The sequence below is a fragment of the Macrosteles quadrilineatus genome, unplaced genomic scaffold (genome assembly GCF_028750875.1).
Source record: "Macrosteles quadrilineatus isolate MER2022 unplaced genomic scaffold, UCM_ALF_1.0 Scaffold_2__2_contigs__length_208266976, whole genome shotgun sequence".
NCBI classification, from domain to species: domain Eukaryota; kingdom Metazoa; phylum Arthropoda; class Insecta; order Hemiptera; family Cicadellidae; genus Macrosteles; species Macrosteles quadrilineatus.
Window position 1 is genome coordinate 89,543,765 of NW_026542595.1, and position 18,993 is coordinate 89,562,757.

General features: G+C 35.2%; 1 protein-coding gene across 1 annotated transcript; it reads right to left on the reverse strand.

The window, feature by feature from the left end:
* Positions 1-5,444: 5,444 nt before the first annotated feature.
* On the reverse strand, positions 5,445-18,757 carry LOC128984571 (uncharacterized). The gene is made up of 7 exons (XM_054403910.1): positions 18,477-18,757; positions 15,821-17,807; positions 14,666-14,792; positions 14,465-14,542; positions 6,590-7,124; positions 6,051-6,186; positions 5,445-5,758 (listed from the first exon to the last, which is right to left on the reverse strand). Exons 2-7 carry the CDS (start codon positions 17,790-17,792, stop codon positions 5,445-5,447), a joined length of 3,162 nt encoding a protein of 1,053 aa, XP_054259885.1. The 5' UTR covers positions 17,793-17,807; positions 18,477-18,757.
* Positions 18,758-18,993: the final 236 nt, after the last annotated feature.

Sequence of the window (18,993 nt, forward strand, 5' to 3'; positions counted from 1 at the left end):
TGTGTCTCTGACCGCATATCATTCTTAAAACAAACTTTGCAGTTTCTTGTGGGACGGTTGTTCTTTTCAGTTGGAGGAATAGCCATTGGAAAATGTGCCCAAGCTTTACTTTGAAGGCGCAGGGGATTGTCCTGCAAAGAACGGCGCCCCGGAGAACTTTTTTCTGGGAGTGTGACGTTTTCAATCATTTGTTCAACAATATTCAGTCTGTAGTCAGAGTAATGCATTTTCTTTTGATGAATTTTCCTCCAAATACAGAACAAATTGGAAATCGCCATGTCAATCAGATAACATTTTTTTTATAAGATTGACACAGCACCTCATAATTGTGTGGGATGCCAAAAACTGGTCTTGTACATCCACACCTAGCATGCACTTGTCTTCTCCAGTGTAAATTTTAAATGCAGCACAATATCCCGAAGAAGATTCACACAGTTTATAAAACTTTACACCAAAAAGGGGTTTTTTTTTTGGATTGTATTGAATGTAGCTCAAGCGAGCTCTAAGTTTCACTAAACTTTCATCTATTGCTACATCTTGTTCCATTGTATAGAAGTCCATAAACTTATTTTCTAGGTAGGAAATTACCGGTCTCAATTTCTTCAATTTATCTTTTGGATCTGTAAAATCAGGATCAGAGAAATGCAAAAATCGTGAAATAAGACAAAATTGCTTATATGTCATGACTTCTGAAAAAATAGTTGTTTCTACAATTTTCCTAGTCGACCAGTACATCTTTATCCTTGGCTTTTTTTACCTGGCCCATTAGAATATAAAGTGCCAGATATGCTTTTATTTTTGGCACTCACAACTTCTCATTAGCAAGCTTTCTTCTATTAGGGTCATTCAATTGGTCCTAGACATATATTTTTTTTTGGGGGGGGGATCACCGGGGGGCCTGGGGGGTAATATCAAAGGAATACTGCAACATTACAACACATTCAAGCATGTTTGATTTACAAAAACACCCTTTTAACTGGTGCCAATGTGCATGCTAAACAGAAATTGTCCAAAATCAGACCATGAACCAGAGAACTTATTTTATCTAAGAAGTGTTTGAACTAGCACCCAACACGACTGCATTATACCTGCACAGCAAACAACAGTTAACCTACACAAAGTACACTACCCAACTAACGATGCCGTCGGAGTCCCGTCACTGCTACCGCCTGAATAGTTGGTTCTCAGTGTTTTAATTTTTTTCTACGCCAGTGGCATTTTACAAGGGGTCAATGTGAGGATAAAGTTTTTTTGCAACTTTTTTGTGGTTGTGGTTGTGCCGGGAATTAAATCCGTCCCTTCCGCAGACCGCATCTAAGTCTGAGACACTACCATTGTTCTTGTTTTGTGGCTAGCAACATACCAATTGGGTAGTGTTATTCTTAAATATGATATCAGGTGCTCTAAATATGAATGATTTAATAATGGAATTTTAAAAAATCTCCTAATCCGTCAGGTGCCACGGCTGTTTGAACAGAGTATAGTGAGCAGAGTTATTCAGTTTACAGTCAGCAGAGTCAGGCAAAGCAGGAAACCCATTGTTCGCCTTCCGTTCCGTTTGGTTCTACAGTATTTCCAATGGTTTCTAGCGTACGTTATACACGAAATTTGACCTAAAGAAAGAGGAAATGACACTTATATGTAAGATATTACCTATTAAAGTGTAGTAGCCTATTTTAACTTAGTTTATTGTTATGATGACGATTTCTTATTAAAGCTGATTGCTAATATTAATACTTGCAGAAATATCTTTTTATTCTCTCACAAAGTCAAAATCCCGGACATTTGAAAGTATTGCCAAAAATCCCCCCGGACGTTTTTTTTGTACCCAAAAAGAGGACATGTCCGGGAAAAAGAGGACGTCTGGGATCCCTAGGCCTACTTGGTCCAGCCCTAGGAAATTCAATTGACTCAGGAAGAGACATAGATGTAGGCCTAGTTTCAATTGACTCAGAAACCAAAGGTACAAGACTAGACCTATCGCCTTGCCCCATTTCGATTTCAATGTCCATATCATCAATAGGTACTTCATCAAAACCTACACTATCACTTACAGCCTCACCTTGGTCTCTGTCTGAATTGGCTAACCCATCTTCACCGTCTGATTCCAAAGTGTCCTGAGGATCCAGCTCTTCAATTTCCCCAAAACAATCGCCTTGGTCTGAATTGGCTATCCCATCTTCACCATCTGATTCCACAAGATATTGAGGATCCAACTCTTCTACTTCCCCAAAACAATCATCACTAGAATCACTACTACGTTCTTGGTCACTGTCGCTTTCTTCAAATAAAATTCTATCTATTTCACTCGAATAAAAAAAATCGCCCCTACGAGCCATCATATAACCTTCAACCAAAACATTTCTGAAAAATAATTCGTCTTCTGTAATAGAACAACAACTAAAAACTAACAAAACACTATTGAAAAAACTGACACTTCATTGTTTTATTCGTCATAAAATCCAATATAAACACACTTATTATTATTTGAAAATGTAGACACACGTAATGTTTACAAACATGATAACACAATTTTGTTGTTTACAAATGTGAAATCTGACTAATACGCCGTCACTAAGCTAGCGACGTAGTGACCAACAGCTGCGAACAAAATTGGACCATATTACGCAATCAATATAAATATTACAGTGGTTTAAATACCTGCATTCAGTAATCCAATATGCTGCTTGTGGCAACTATAGTTTCGGTTCACAGGGAACCGTCTTCAGGCCGTACAAGGCGTCGTTATTCACTTCCATATATGAAGGTCGTCATTTAATAAATAAGTACATAGAACACGAACACATGAAAACGCACATTGACACAAACATTTAACATTAAAAAGACCGAGTACTCGGGAACACGAGACAGGTGACGCGACCGGGTGGAAGTTGTAGCTCGAACTGGTGGTCAGTGGTCTAACGGTATGACGTCAGCCATTGTCTCCTTATCACTGCCGGCTCGCATTCATTCCTTCTCTCTTCCTCCCCCATCCAGTATTTTGATTGCGGTGTTATAAATGGAATTCGATTGGAATGAGAGTTTGTCATTTAAAACATTTTGACCATCTGTTTTGACTGCCTTGTATATTTCAAATTCTTCATAAGTGTTAATGGTTGATCGGTCTTGGGAGAGATGTAAAACGCCCATATTACTATTTATGTTTACATAATTGTGGTTGAGTGAAATTAAATGCTCTGCGAAATTTGAAGTTTGTGGGCCTGTAGTTTTCTTGGGGATATGTTCTCTGAACCTCTTCCTGAAAGAGCGTGAAGTCTGTCCGATGTAATATTTTGGGCAATCCCTACAGTTTAATTTGTAAACCCCAGACTTGTCATAAACAGTGGAATCCGTTTGTTGCCGCTCTTTCAATAAGGATCCGAGCTTGTTTGTAGTTTTAAATGAAACTGTTATATTATTTCTGGTCATGACATTTTTAAAAGTGTGGCTTAATGACAAACCATATCTCTGCTAAGTATGGTTCGTTATATGCAGATTATGAGTGAAATCCCAACACATAAAAGTCGTAAGCACTTGAGATCAGACGCTTTCTAGATTTAATAGCAAGCCAAACATTGCGTTTGAGTGCACCCCCAATGGCATCTACGGCTCCTTTGCCATGTGATAGTGCGAAGAACAACCATTCCACATCTATGCTGAAATCTTTTTGCAGTGAGTATAGCAGATGAGCTGTGTACTTGTTCTTGAACTGCGATGAGGGGCCGTCTGAGAAAATAGTCAGTTCTTCAAGTTTTGGAAACCTATTTTTTAAACCTGTGACTATTTTATAAAGAAAAACCTTGAAGGATAATTTGCCATGTGACAAATCGTCACTGATAACAGTGTACGAAGTGGTTTTATCCCCAACCCATGCACAACTAGTGGACAATGTCACTTGTTCATGTGACCAGTGTGCGCTTTGTATCTCATCTTGTGAGATAATGGAAACATTTTCAGCAAAATCGATTTGAAGAACCCCAAAACTAGGTATGCCCTTCTTTCTCCTTATATCAGTTTCATCAGCCTGTACTCTTTTCACAAAGCAATGAACTTTAAACACTGGAAGCTGCTTCTTTATTTCAAGGATCAACAGTGAAACTGTGCCATAACATTCAGTTATTCTAGGCCTTTTCTCAATGTCTAACCATTGTTTCAATTTGATTTTTTTCAGGATCATAGTCTTCAGTATCCTTATCTACCAAAAACTGCTCAATATCCACATCTTTACATTTAATGCAGGTGCTTAACATGCACTCCTCATTGTTAAGACTACAAACGGCCCGGCTTATTACATCACTACCATTTGGGGTGAAATCAGTTTCCGTTACTCTGTATTTATCAGTGATTCTAACAAATAAATGAAATTTGCATGGTATTTACACATGCAAACAGTGTGTGGTATGTCTGAAACCAGCAAAACATTTTTGGGCCTTAAATTATAAAAAGCTGTTTTCTTAACATGTCTCAAATTAGTCTCTTCTATGAACTGTTGGTACAGCTCTTTTACAGACATTACAAAGTATCGTTTCTGCAAAAGTTTGCGTTTTTTGGTCTCTGGATCCTTTACTGATTTAGTATCCCTTTTACCAGGAGCTTGATAGCTGATATCTTCTCTACAATAAAAATTAGTAACAATCTGCCTATCTTCATCAGAAAGTATTTTTTTTCCTAAACAGAGGCTTCTTTGCTGACTGCAACAACTCTGGGAATTCATTGATTAATTTTCTTACAACAGCTTGCTTTTTAGATGGGCTTTTGGGCAGATTTTTTTAAAATTTATTGAAAGCTTTCCCTAAACTTTGAGGTTGTTTGAATGATCCAAGTTCTGAATTTAGGATACGCCCCCTAGTATTAGGGTAGTATTAGGGTATTAGAGGTATTAGTATCCTAGGGGGTGCTGAATTTAGGCCTACCTTCTTTTTTTCCCTTTGCTTACGCTTTCTTAACGTTTCTTGTTTCCTATATTTCTTCTGCAAATCTGGCCTTCCTTTCAGCTCTTCTCGCTGTTTTCTTCGTAGATTATTCATTCTTTGCCTTTCCTTTTCATGATACGCAGCTAGACGCTCTGGATCTGCTTTCAGTTTTTCGAAGTACCTCTGTTTCTTTGTTTTATCATTCATTTTCTGGAAAAACTTTCTTTGAATGAAAAGAAACCACGTCCCTCCACAGCGGGTGTAATTTAAAATTATTTCAAAATTAATTACAACAAACTTAAAATAAAAATACATTTATATACAAATTATACACTATGTACAAAAATGTCTACTGACGGGAACGAAACTTATGACATAACTTTTTCTTTGAATGAAAAGAAACCACGTCTCTCCACAGCGGGTGCACAAATTTGGACAATGTCTGTCAAAGGTACGTCAATGTCGAAGTCGTCTTCATCAGGCCATATAAATTTGTTTCCTTTACTACAAAGAAATTTTATTCTGGCTCTGTCATTTGTAATTGATTTTTATTTGGCCAGGAAAATATTGCTGTTTCCCTTCCACATCATAAGGGACGACGACCCAGCTATTGGCCATCAGATTTTCAAGGTCCTTAGGGGTTACAATGGGAATTTCTTCATCCTGGGAGTCACTGTCACTGTCATCTGGTGCTGTTGTCGGTCGTTTGTTGTTACTTCCTTCTTGTTTTATTGTGTTCTTTACTTGTCGTATCATTCGCCGCCGTTCCTTTTCTTCTTCCTTTTCCCTCTTCTTAGCTTCTCTTGCCTCCATGTACTGTCTGTAGCTTTCTCCCGTAATCACAGCTGGTGTTAGGTCTCTTCTTGACTTTTTTCTTGATTAATGTCGGGGAGGGATATTGCAGGCACCTTTTAAAAGGTGATGGCATACTAATGGATGTACAGCATTTTGATGGAGTGGTGTATGTTCCTGGTAGGGGCATTCCCGAAATAAAAAGTAAAAAACATAACACTTCAAATAAGCATCTTAATGTAAAAAAAAAACTATGAGTTGATAATAGAAAGATATGAATGTTTAACTTAATCATCTCGTTGCGTTGGTCTAAAGTATGTCTAATGAATAAATCCTCTAAGTTACCTGCAGAGCTCGTAGTTTCTGTTTGGCTGCATGATGGCTGGTTGTTCTCAGATGGGAGTTCACGTATCAATTCAGGATCAGGCTGCTCAGGAACATTGCTTTCAGGCATGCTCTCCAATATATCCGTGACAGACACCTGCAACAATAGGCATGTTTAACCATAATAACTTGGATGATAAAAAATATTTCACTATAATGAACACAGGTGGTTGATATGAATTTCTAACAGTGGTATTCAAGGGCTTGCTGTTAAGATGCGACCACCAACACGCCGCCTTGCATGTTAGCAATGAATTGCTGCCCCAACAACTTTGCCACCACGACAACCCCCAAATCGGATAAATGTGTGGTGTCAGGCTGTCGTGATGGTACGTTGTTGGGGTGTTACCTTTATGTGCTCCCCGTTTTCAACCGTGTAGGCTATCTTAACTTTACTTAATTTGTTTTAAGTTGCAGCACGAATGTTAAAATGAGTCTTGCATTTTTTACTTATATTTACTGTGTAATGTAACTTAATCAAATTATTAAACGGGACCTACCTCGATAGATATGCCTTGGTCTGCGTTGGTAAATCCTAGGCTGACAATGATGTTCTGCAGACCCTGTTCGTCCACGGAAGAGTTGCCGTCTGCAATTATCCGGCCCTCGACGATTCCGGCCTGGTCACTTCCGTCTTCATTAAAGTCGATTGGAAAGGCCAGCACGTCGTCCACAATCTCTTCTTCAGCAGGTGTTAGGGCTGACGGCCGTTTAGGATCCGGAGTTGAAGTTGTAGAAGGGTCAAATGGAGTTTCGTTTTCTTTCTCCGACGCTGAAATTTCACTTTTTAGGGTGGTAAGCTCATTCGTGATGGAATTCCACACTTGAAATAATGACTGGTCTTCAACTTCAATTTCTCCGCGGGTAAACTTCTGAACTTTCTCAAGCCCCATCTTAACCTCGAAATAGCTCAGATGAGCTCGGATTTCTTTGGCCTTTCTTTTAAGATTATTTGTCTTTGCAGGTGTAGTAGTTTTTTTGAGGATGAGGTTGTAGTGAACTTTTTCCGGGTCAAGGGTATCTGGGTGAATATTTCTAAACAGGTCAATTTTAAGACAAAAAATGGCAATCAAATTTTTTTTAAATTATTTTTTTATATTTTCAATTACATTTAACTATGTACTACACTACTTCAAAAGGTGCACTCATAAAAATCATTATTACGGGATATATAAAATATTTTTTAATTATCGCATGCCAGAGGAAGGACAGCAATGACCAGAGGAAAGACATTTCTTTAAATGACAGACTTTATAATGAATAAGTATATATAAATATATATATATATATTCAAAAATTAAAAGTTTGGTAAAATATAAACACACATATCTGTTTGAATGTAAATTTATTTATATAAACAACTTAACGGTAACAAACCCATATAAATCATAGTATAATTAGGTACGGTAGAGTATAATTTTGTCAGACTGCAATAAATCTAACAAGAACGTTACTTGAAAATGTAAAATGCATGAATATAAAACGCAGTTGTCACTTAAGATAAAAAACAACAATTCTCAAACTTATCAGTCTTTTATAAGTCTTATAGTGTTGACAACAAGTCTTTTTCATCTGTCTTACTATAGGCTAATTTGTCAAAGTGCGTTTCAACTGCGGCAAAAAATAAAAACCCACCTCATTGGCACACTTCATAAAGGGTGTACTAAATGTTTGATTATGTAGTACAGTAGATTTAAGACTTTTCAAAAACATCTAACTCAGTGGGAAAACGGAAATATACTCGTTGGCCTCTTAATACTTTAGTAGACGGCTTCAAAATACATCTAATTTCCTCGAATGTCACGACAGAATGGTCGTTTTCATCGAGTCGAAACAGCTGTTTTGAGTTAGGTAATTTACTGTTAACTATTCTAAGAAAATTAACTTTTACTTCCCCATCAAGTCTGTTACTAAGTCATGCTGACATACAGCAACATATTTGTACACGTTTGGCTTTTGTTTAGATTTGATTGTTGATTGTTCTTGAAGCTCAACAATAATGTACGTTTGGTCTTTAATTTCACTGGCTGAAAAGCAAGTTTTGGAGTTTTCCTGTTCCAAAGGTAACTGAGATAACAAACAGGGAGGTGTGCATTTGCGAGCATGTCCACCAAAATTCAAGTGATAGTAACACAAAGACTGTTGTGGAGAAGATTTCCTTGTGTGTGTGTTGTGAGAAACACATTTGGATTGACTTAGATTGTTTTTGTAGATGGATTGAATTTCATTAGACAATTCTGATGTGTTATACGTGCATGATTAGTTATACGTGAACCCTGTGTTTCTATGGAAGAAACAGAGGTAGTGGAATTTAGATGATTAGTTGTGATATCAATAATTTTGTCAGCCATCTCCGAAAGTTTATATAAGTTTTCATCACAAATTGAAAGAGTAGTTTGAGCATTGATCGGTAGTTGTTTCAACCAAAGAGCTTTTAAAAAATCGTCACTCACCTTATTCTGAGCCAGTGACCTCATTCTACTCAGAAGTTGCGAGGGTTTTTGGTCCCCAAGTTCCATACCTGTCAGAAGGGTTTGTATTTTTTTTGTGTCACTTTCATCATACAAGGAAATTAATTTAGTTTTTATTGCTATGTATTTGTTCTCTGCTGGTGGATCTGTGACAATCTCAGAGACTTGAGAATATCAGCGTCAATAGAACTTACCACCGTGTCGAACTTGGCTTGATCTGAGACAATTCGTGATCTTCGAAATTGAGCTTCAATTTGAACGAACCAAATTTTTGGGTCAGGTTTCCAGAATTGAGGAACTTTAATAGACAAGTTGGCTATTTCTTGGGTAACCAAATCTTCATTAATGTTCATGTTGTCTTATAAGGCTTCACCAATAAAGTAAATGATAAAAATCAATAGTTGTATGAATTAAAAGTTGTATTAAAACAATGTAAAAACTGAACTGTTTACAAATCAAAAATTAATAATAATAAAACCAACATATGTTAAATATTTAGTTAAAACAACTGTCTTTTAATATGGTGGTAAAGGCCATAAGGAAGAGTAGACACTACAATATTAACTCGTGACTTGAGAAGAAGTTTTACTTCAGCTAAATTTGCTGACATTGTGGACTTAACTGTTCGCTTGACACTTTTAGCGAATTTCCCGATAGGGAAGTAGCTATTACCGTAGGTCTCATGGTAAGACTTAGGCCCGGGACCGATTTACTTTTTCATTTTGATGTCCCCAGAGGCCAAAAACACCATTCGTTCAAATTTTTATATATGTATATATATATATATATATAGATTTATATATATATGTGTCCGTGAACACGATAACTTGAGTAATTTTTATCCGATTTTGATGAAATTTGGTTTGAAGGTGTAAGTCGGGATAAACTTGAATGAGTTCGCGATCCATCATGATCGGACCATGGGAACAGGGTTTTATGGGGTAAAAATTGGGTTTTCTCACTTTTGACCCTCAAAACACAAAATTTCCAAATTTTTCTCTAAACCTTCTTAAAGAGCTTAAAAAAACAAACAGTTCAGTATATCAAAGTGTTTTTGTACGGTTATTGGTTACGGAGAAAACTAAAAAAATTGTAAATTTAAAATTCTCATGTTATTCTTATGGAGAATATTTTAAAATGTTGTAGTTTGCTTGTTTATGGATCTCTTTTGATCAAACTTGGAAAATAGCCTATATTCATTTTATACTAAGCAATAATTATTTTACTTAAAACACACACTTTATTAGTTTCCTTGTAGCAGCAAACCTAGGTACTCGTTAAACCTAATGTTATTTAAATAGATCGATTGAAAATCAATTCAGCCAAATGGAAATTCGCTTAGACGGCAGGTTTGCTGCGGCGGGGGTATTTTTCTTTTATTACTCTCTTTTCCATTTAAGTTGATTGAAGTCCATTTAAAGAAATTAACATGAACATTTTTGTCTTCCGTTGTATATAAAATTTCTAATGATTTGCATTTGGTGCACTTGCTCGTCATGCATTGTTCACTTTCAGTAGAACATACTACAGATTTTATAAGTTCTGAAGTATCCTTGTATTCTATAGCATTCATTTTCTTCAAAGCAGAAACCAACAAATTTACGTTTTCTTTTTTAATACACGCACAGGTGTCACGATCTCTTGATGCTGGAGGGGCAACCCAACACGGCCTACACCTTGTAAAAGTTGTATACGAAATGCTGCAGTTGGTTTCATTCCTGATTTTTTTGTATAGATTTTTTAAGTTGTCTAGCAAAAGTCTCCTTTATTTTTTTACGCCCCCTCATTTTACATAATCTTTTTTTCCAAGTAGCATAGAAACGTCGTCTCCTTCAAAGATTTTTTTTATCTGTCTAGCTTCAACAACTTTTACCGTGTTGTATGTTTTCTTCTTATAGGTTTTAAAGCTGTCGTCATCACTTTTGTTATTTTTGCGGGTATAGCTGTAAAACTAGGAATAATAGATTCATTTCAATTCTATATCATTTCTATATCATCGTTTATCATTTTTTGGCTTCATTTTGAATTTTATATTTCCTTACAATGCTACCAATACTGTTTATTATGTGCCTATCTCTTCCTATTGCTTTCACCCGCTTAATATTTTTGGTTAATTGCTTTTCTAAAGCATACCCAACAAAAAGTCTTCTACGGACGTATAAGCGAACGTAAGAGCGGTAAAGTGTAGCTACGATAGTACACTCACCGGGAAGGATGTGTCTTACTTCGCTGGTGGCTAGGACGAGACTGACTCACTGAACTCTCCGTTGCTGCTTGCTCTTGGCTTCCCCCACCCCGCTCAAGGTCCGACACTAGTGCCTGGCGAGGCAGCGGCCGTTACGAGAATCGTCTTGGAGTGAGGAGGGGTTTACTTAGCCCAGTAACTTTCCACTCCTATTGTTGCGACTTCCATAATTCCAAATAAATAAGACAATCCTCTCTCCTCATTTAATACGGCTTTTATTCTGTATAACGTCAAAATTTTAAGGTGTCTATTTTGACCGTTAAATCCTTTTGGACCATGGAGAATCACATTCTGAGTCTTCTCCAAAACTTGGGTCATCCAATCCAAATTTATTTAAGTGTTCTTTAGATAATGGTTTGTTTACATTTAGCAATCATAACGAGGAAGTCGCCAGTCACCAGACGAGATAAGGAGCTCTGACTTGACCTTTGAGCTAACACTGAGTCCAGCTTATCCAGAATGATAAGATAATCTTTTTTGCTAGCTACCTGTTCTTCCAGGAAATTTATTTAATATTTCATCACTTACTTGTAATTTATTGTGTTACCCTTTTCCACAAGGCTATTAAAGTAATCAGAAATTTTTTACACATTTTCTAGACCAAATTAAACAAAGTGTATTTCACTGAAAAAACTCACAAAAAAAGAGCACATAAAACAGTCAACTTTACTTATGGGACTCTACCCCCACCAGGGTCATTCCACATGAATTCAACCAATGGTTTGAACCTTCATATTTCAAAAGTTGATGATTTTTGGTATACATGTTATACATATAATAGTACATAAAAAATACAACAAAGGTTCAATTTTTTCTGAGTTACCGTTTTTGAGTTACGGTTGTTCAAAAACGCAAAAAAAGCACAAGTTCACAATCTTAAAAAATTCACAGCTTAAGAACTATTAGACCTAGAGAGCCCAAATTTGTGTTGTTTTCTTTGGCTTTAATTTGACATACTACATGCCTCCATTTCCTTGATTGTATTTTTTTTTTTAAGTGTTAACATGTTTTTATAAATCTAAAAAAAAATCTTTACATCTAAAACCCAGATTTTGAACACAAAATTCACAGCCGGAAGTAAAACTAAGTATTTTATTTTATCTTAGTATTGTAGAAATTAAAATATTCCATCATTTTCTTAGAGTATTTTAAAGGATTAAGTAACATGCAGAACAAGTTTACCTGACAAGAAGTGCTCTTGGTAAAAACTTCTTTTATTTGAAACTTTTTCATCCTTAACAATTGGTTACATGCGGTTGGTACTTCTTCCAAGAAAACAAAATATCCATTTACTGTTGTTAAAATATCCATACTAACTTAGACTATTGTTAATTTTCACTAGCATTAGAGACTATAAACAAGTTCATAGTATATTTACAGTTTCGTTAATTTACATCTCACTAAACCTCCATACTCCGATAACGTTTCAAAAATGGATTTTTCTATGTTTTCAAAAATCTTTCTAGAGCATATGTTTCAGTTTTCAGTTTTACTCAAAAAATATACTCTTCCTGTTGGTGTCACTGGATGAACTAATTCGAAGGAATGTGTTGCTTGGTATTATTAATGTGTCACTTGCCTTGGGGTAGTAAAGTGAAGGTGCTGGACCTAAGAATGTAGAAAGCTGACTTTGAATTCATTAACATCACTTTTTTCAAGAATGCAAGCTAGCCACCAAGATTCCTCATATAAGACCATAGATAAAACATACTCATAAGACTGTGACATAACCTGACTCTATATTTTCTATATCTGTTGGTGTTAAGTAGTCAATGGTTGTTGTAGTTTCTGTTTGATGTTTTGAGCTAGAAAAATAGGGCTTTGCAAGAATATTGTTTTTTGACAATGGTGTAAATGTATGGAGTTTTTGAGTCCCTTCAATTGCTTTTGATTCTTTAAACCTTGAAAAAAGTTTCGTCTCAGCCTCTGCATAATCATCATTTGTGCAGTATTCAAAATCAATTCCAGTGATGTTGTCAACAGAAAACTGAAATAGCTGCTCTGGGGTTAAAATGTGTTCACTGTTATGCCTCTGTAAGCTGGATTTGGCAGCTTCTCCTTTTTTGCATTTTTTAAAACAACCGTAACTCAAACACGGTAACTCAGAAAAATGTAAAACTTTGTATTTTTTACCTGCTTTATAAGTAGAACAAGCCTACAAAAAATTATAAAATTCTAAATAGGTCAGGTTCAAAACAATTTTATTTTTGGTTGAATTCATGTGGAATGACCCACCATCATTTTGTCAAGTCCGGGTTAAGGTTACTGTGGTCTAAATTTCGGGATTGTGATAGAACTGTGTTCGTTCCTTACAAACCTCGCAGTCTGTAGCACAAGTATGTTGTCCTCCCTGTACGTTCTGAATTGTAGAGCAGGGTCCTGTATGAAGACCACAGGTAGTGTGTCTTCGCTCCAACGGGAGCAGGTTCGGACGACATCCAGGCTAGAAAGGTTGTGCTAGCTGGCAGCGAATTGCAATTTTCGGTACGGTGATAGCCTGTTTTTCCGTTAAATGTGGAATTAACTTAAATGGGTCATTCTCCACAAAACGTCGAATTCGACAAGGCAAAAAACAAAATTATAAAATTTTAATTTTTTAATTTTTAGTAATCAGTTTGTGTTCAACTAATATTCATTATTTAGACCATATAGCTCGCCCAGATGATACTTGTCCATTTTTTGCTTAAATTAATGTTTTTATTTATAAGTGTCCACGGACATGACCGCAATGTCCACGGACCTGATGTTTTAGGGAAATTAATAAAACTATACACACAATTAAAATAATTACACATTTATTGAAAGTAAAAGAAATACTTTGTAAAAGTAAAGGCTCTTATGTTTATAAAATTTGAAGAATAAGTAAGAACATATTTAAGAACTCTACTGGGACAACCACAGCATCAGGAAAATAAAACTATTCCGTCAAGTGTAAGCTTAATGAGTACAGCAACAAACTATTAATGATTTAGTTCAACAATTTATATTGTTGGGGTAGGTTTTCAAATACATACAACCCTCTGGAGTTTAACAAAGAAGGCTCTTTCAAAATAGATAATACTTCATCATTACTGACACAAGCCTCTGGCTCGGTTGAAAAGACGAATTTGTTTTTGGTGTCAGTACACCTTTTCATAAATCTCACTAGGTAACCCTGGCCTAGGCATTTTGAAACACAAGCTTTTCTACTTATTTAAAAGAAAAAAATATATTTTTTTTTTTTTTTGTTTCCACGGAGTTGTGACATGTCCACGGAGTAGAGACGTAACATGCGTTTGCTCTTCAATTGGGTAAAAATGTTGATATTCTTAGTATTTTTATGTAATGTTAAAAGTTTATTATCTAATGCTTACAAACAATGTTTTTAAATTCTTTTTAGGTGCTTCGTCATTAAAATCATTAAAGCAGGGAAGCGCAACAAATCTGTTTAAATTGGCGTACTCAAGTTTATGTAATTTATAAAACATTCATCATTTGGGAGGCTAAATCAAAACTAAGCAATAAATTAAGAACTCATTTAATGTTTACTGAAACTACATACATAGGTAACAAGTCTTTATAACAGGATATAAAATTCAAGAAGCTTCAGCTAAATAGGCCTACTACTTGAAAGCTAACCTAATAACTTGTAATTCTCAGGCAATTGTTTGAAAACGTACTGGCCTCTAGAATTTATTAAATCTGGTTGCTCCAAAGTAGCAACAACCTCATCTTTGGTAACTGATGCTTCAGGCTCACTGGAAAAAAAGAATTTGTTTTTAGTGTCAATGCACCTTCGCATGAATCTTATCTGGTAACCCCCGTTATTGAAACATTTTGTGACACAACCTGCATAGAAGTTCAAGGTTTTTTTCCCGAACACTTTAACGACAACAAAGTCATTGGTTTTCACATTGAGCTCTGGAGGGTTATCTGGATCAGAATCCGAATCACTGTATATGGCAGAGTATATTGGCTTTTTCTTCCGGAATGTCTTCTGTTTCTTAGCTGTAAAACAGTGAAGGAAAATCAATGCGTTTTTGTATTTGGAAAGTTAATAAGTAAATAAGTCTCGTAGGTAACTTATTTACTATAACTTATTTGGTGTAATCAATGTAAATTACACCAAAAAACCCATAGTTTATATATGAAAAGCTAAAACCCTCAGCTCCGTGGACATTTACTCAGCTCCGTGGTCATTAAATTGACCATGGAGTCCATGGAGCTGATGTCCATGGAGCTGAGGGATAGACCTTTAGCAGTAAATTTTGAGGTTATCACAGGGGGATGAGAATCACAGAATTATGTATTCTAGAGAACCTCATTCAGATACCATTTTTCAAAGATCTTTCTTTAAATATATTTATAAGTACAAGCCTTCTAATAGCTCAATGAAACTGTTGTAACTTGTAAAATTATTCATCTGTTCCTTTGAGAAAAGTAATAAATTAGCAAAATAAAAATCCAACAAAACAAATTAAAAAGGATACACTTAGCAGGTAGATTAGTGCAGACATTGTCATCACCTCCTTCTCCATCATGGTTTTTATCACCTGAAAAACTGGTTAAGGAAAACATTCAAATAATCATGCTACTTTAATATGCTTGGATAAAAACTGAGTGTGTCTTAAACAATAGTAGGAAAACCAAAACAAAATACAGAAAACAAATAAATTGGAACAGTTGTAAAGGTAGTTAATCGAACAGTAATTTATATGAAAAAGTAGACAGTAAAACATTTAGGCCCCTAACAGGTAAATTGAAACAGTAAAATCCTATGTATACTAATTTCCAAAGGATAGATTTGGGGGTTTGAATCATTATCTTCCCAATCTCATAGTGGTCGCATTCTTGATTGGCTTCACATAGAAGACAAGAGAGTCGTCTAGCTGAGATTTCATCTTTCATTTTTCTACTCCAGGCTATTTCGTGGACTTTCAAAATCCCCTTAAATTTTGGTAGTTCTAAACCATGGAATTCTGTATCTAATTTCAAGATATCTTCAGTATCTACTTTGAAGAGATGAACTCCTTTACAGTTTTGTTCTAGCACTCGTATCAAAGCATCAATACTGGGAATGTCTTTACCCCGAGCTACAACACAGTCTGCAGTTCGCTTAAGGACCCCACCAACCCCATCTGGGGCACCTTTCCCATGGTTGGCCTCGGAGAAGTGCCAATGCAATGTCTCTACATTTAGTTCTCTCGCTATAAATTTAGCAGCTAAAACAAACATCTTCCTGTTCCTGTACTGATTGGTCGGGCCATCACTCAAAAAATGAACTTTTTCCAGATTCGGAACATACTTTTTTATCTCCGTGAAAATAGATACTAGGTGGCCACAAATGGCGACAGAATCATGTCTTCTGTTTTCAGATAATGTGCACAGAGTCTGGCTGACAGTTCCATTTATGCCATGGTAATACAGTACAGAGGTGTGCATTGAAACTTGATCTCTGCTTCCTCCAAAGTGAAATGACTGGATCTCTTGGCCAAATTTGCAATTATAATTCTCTGAGAAATCTATATGCAAGAAAGCTTCATTTTCTTTTAAGGTCTTCTTTATTTGTCTGACAGCATGGTGTTGATGAATTATGTTATTAACATGCTGAACAAATTTATCAAACATGCTTTGAAACAAAATTTTCAGTTTTTTCTTAGAACAAGTTATTTCTTCCTTTGTTGTTTTCTTGCAAATCTTTTTTCTGCCTTTCATCTGCACTTCAACTTTCTTGTCAACCCATTGATATAAAGTGACACTGTCCTCTTCATTGTAATCTAAAAATGCTACCTTGTTTCCCTTACACTCCATGCATTTTTTCTCCAAACATTTCTCCTTTAAATATTCATTTTCACAAGTAATGTTCTTTATTAGGTCTTCAGGCGTTCTTTCTCTGATCATCTTTAGCGTGTTCATTTTTGAAACAATAAGGCTCATGTTAGTATGGATTTTGCAGAGACAAGTTTCCCTTGACCTGCAGTGAGGAATGACAATCCAAAACGGCCTTAATCGGCAGAAATGAGAATAGCTTATTTTGTTATGTTCCTCATAGCATGATATAAATTTTGTATACAAGTTTTTTAGTGAGTCGTTCAACTCCCTTTTCTGCTTTTTAGTTTTTGACCTTGTTATCGTATCTTTTTTTCCAGGGCATTGCCTGCTGTTTTCATCATCTTCCAGGAATGTCAATACATCCTGGCGTAGTTTGACTTTTTTTAATAAGTCTCTTTTTCTTACTAAATGAACTCCAGCGGTCCATTCTTGACCACTGATCTGAGTCCTCCAGGAAGTTAAGGATGCTACTTTATGGGACAGCTTGTATTTTTTAACAATTTTCCCACTGAGAGATTTTACCATTAGCCTTTTATGGCTGAGTTTTCTTTCTTTGGCAAAATTACTTTTAACTTGCATTTGCAAGACTTCAGAAAATAAAAGCTGTTTTTTTACTTCATTAGAACACTTTTGTCCGTTCAATAGTTTTTCAATTTTCTTCCTGGGCGTTAGGTCCAATACTTTGGCTTTTTTCAATCTATTTAGCCTCTGTTTGTATTTTGCCAATTTCCTTAAGAGCTTTTTATTTTCATCAGTTAGAGATTTCATTTCTTTTTTCATTTTTTCTCTGTTTTTTCTCCTCTTCTTTTTACCACTGTCAACCCTTGATGTTGATACCTCAACTTCATTTGAAACATTTAAAATAGGCATTGGGCTGTTAGGTGGCGTGTTATTCAAAAGTTCTTCCTCTATTTCTTTATTTTTTTTCAACCGTTCCCGGTAAGTCTGGGAACATTTCTTCCAGCCTTTTCTAACTTTTCTCTGTTCTCTTTCTGTCATTTCATGAATACTTTTTCTACTCCTTTTTTTCCTATCCCTATCTTTCTTCTTCTCTTCTTCATATTTGTCTGGATCAGTTTTTAATTTTTCCCTTGCACGTTGCATGCTCAACCTCTTTTGCTCTTTCCGTTTTAATAAGTATGCGTCTGAATTTTTCTTTTTCTTTTTGCCTGGCATTTTGACTGTCAAAGCCTGAAAAAAAATAAAAAAAATACCTAGAGGGTAAAATTGTAGACAATTTTGCTTTCAAATTAATATTCATGTTGAAATTTTTTAATCTTTCATGTTTTAATCATGAAACAGTTTATTACAATGTCACTTTTCCTCCAACTTATACTTTGAATTTAAGTTTTGAACATTCAGTTAATTTTGTATTTTAAAATATTAATAAACATAAAATATAAATTGTGTACTAAGTGTAATTAATGACTAAGTTAAGGCAACCAAATTGGCTTAAGTAGGCCTAGTTAAATTTTCTTTGTAAAAATTGTAATAAAATTTCTTTTAAGTTATTCTATAAATTGTGACAGAAATTAAATGTGTAATTTAAACTTTCTGGCATTAATATATGTTTGGGTGATAAATAATTAAGGGAACCTACATAAAAAAAGTTAAAATGTTATTATTTATTGACTTTCCTTTTAAAATAATGTCCGTGGACATTTTCATCATGTCCGTGGACATCGTGGTCCACGGACATGATGTCCACGGAAATGATGCCAAGCATGAGAATGATTGTCTACACCCAAAACCTTTTAGGTTATCTTAATAAAATGACTGTTTTGGTTTGAACACCTGTAATAGGATAGTACAAAAATAAAAACACAATAACAGTACAATTGTGTTTACAGTAATACTGACCACAGATCTGATGAGATGATCTTAACGTTGCCTCCTTTTCTCACAACAACAAGCAAAACAACACAAATTTCTTCACAGCACAACTCAAAGAACTGAATATATCCAAGATGGCTATCCCTCTTCTTGTACAAGTACTGCATTAGTCAAGTTCCACTACTAGAAAAGTCATTTAGAGACTAAAATTCAATTGTCCACAGACATGATGACAATTTTAGTGACAAGAGTTTTATAGAAATTTTGATAAAAATTATTTAATTAAAAATAAATTTAAGGGGGTGAGACGATTACTAACAGTTAATTATTGCAATATAATTATTTCCATAAGAAAAAAACATCTTTTTTTATTTTTTATTCACTTGCTAACTGTTAGAAACATGGTAGGTGACAGTCCACGGACATGACTTGTCATAGTCTGTGAACAAGAAATCTATGATAATTTTTCAAATTATTGAAAAAATAGCATATGTATGCTATAAAACAAATTTAATTAAAGATATTTTGTAAATATGAAAATCAA

Excerpts from the sequence above, each read along its gene's own strand:
- LOC128984571 (XM_054403910.1), bottom strand. The coding sequence starts at position 17,792 with ATGCCAGGCAAAAAGAAAAAGAAAAATTCAGACGCATACTTATTAAAA. Across the intron at positions 7,125-14,464 it reads TTAATAAATTCTAGAGGCCA|AAATATTCACCCAGATACCC; the intron begins GTACGTTTTCAA and ends TGACCTGTTTAG. Across the intron at positions 6,187-6,589 it reads ACCAAGGCATATCTATCGAG|GTGTCTGTCACGGATATATT; the intron begins GTAGGTCCCGTT and ends CTATTGTTGCAG.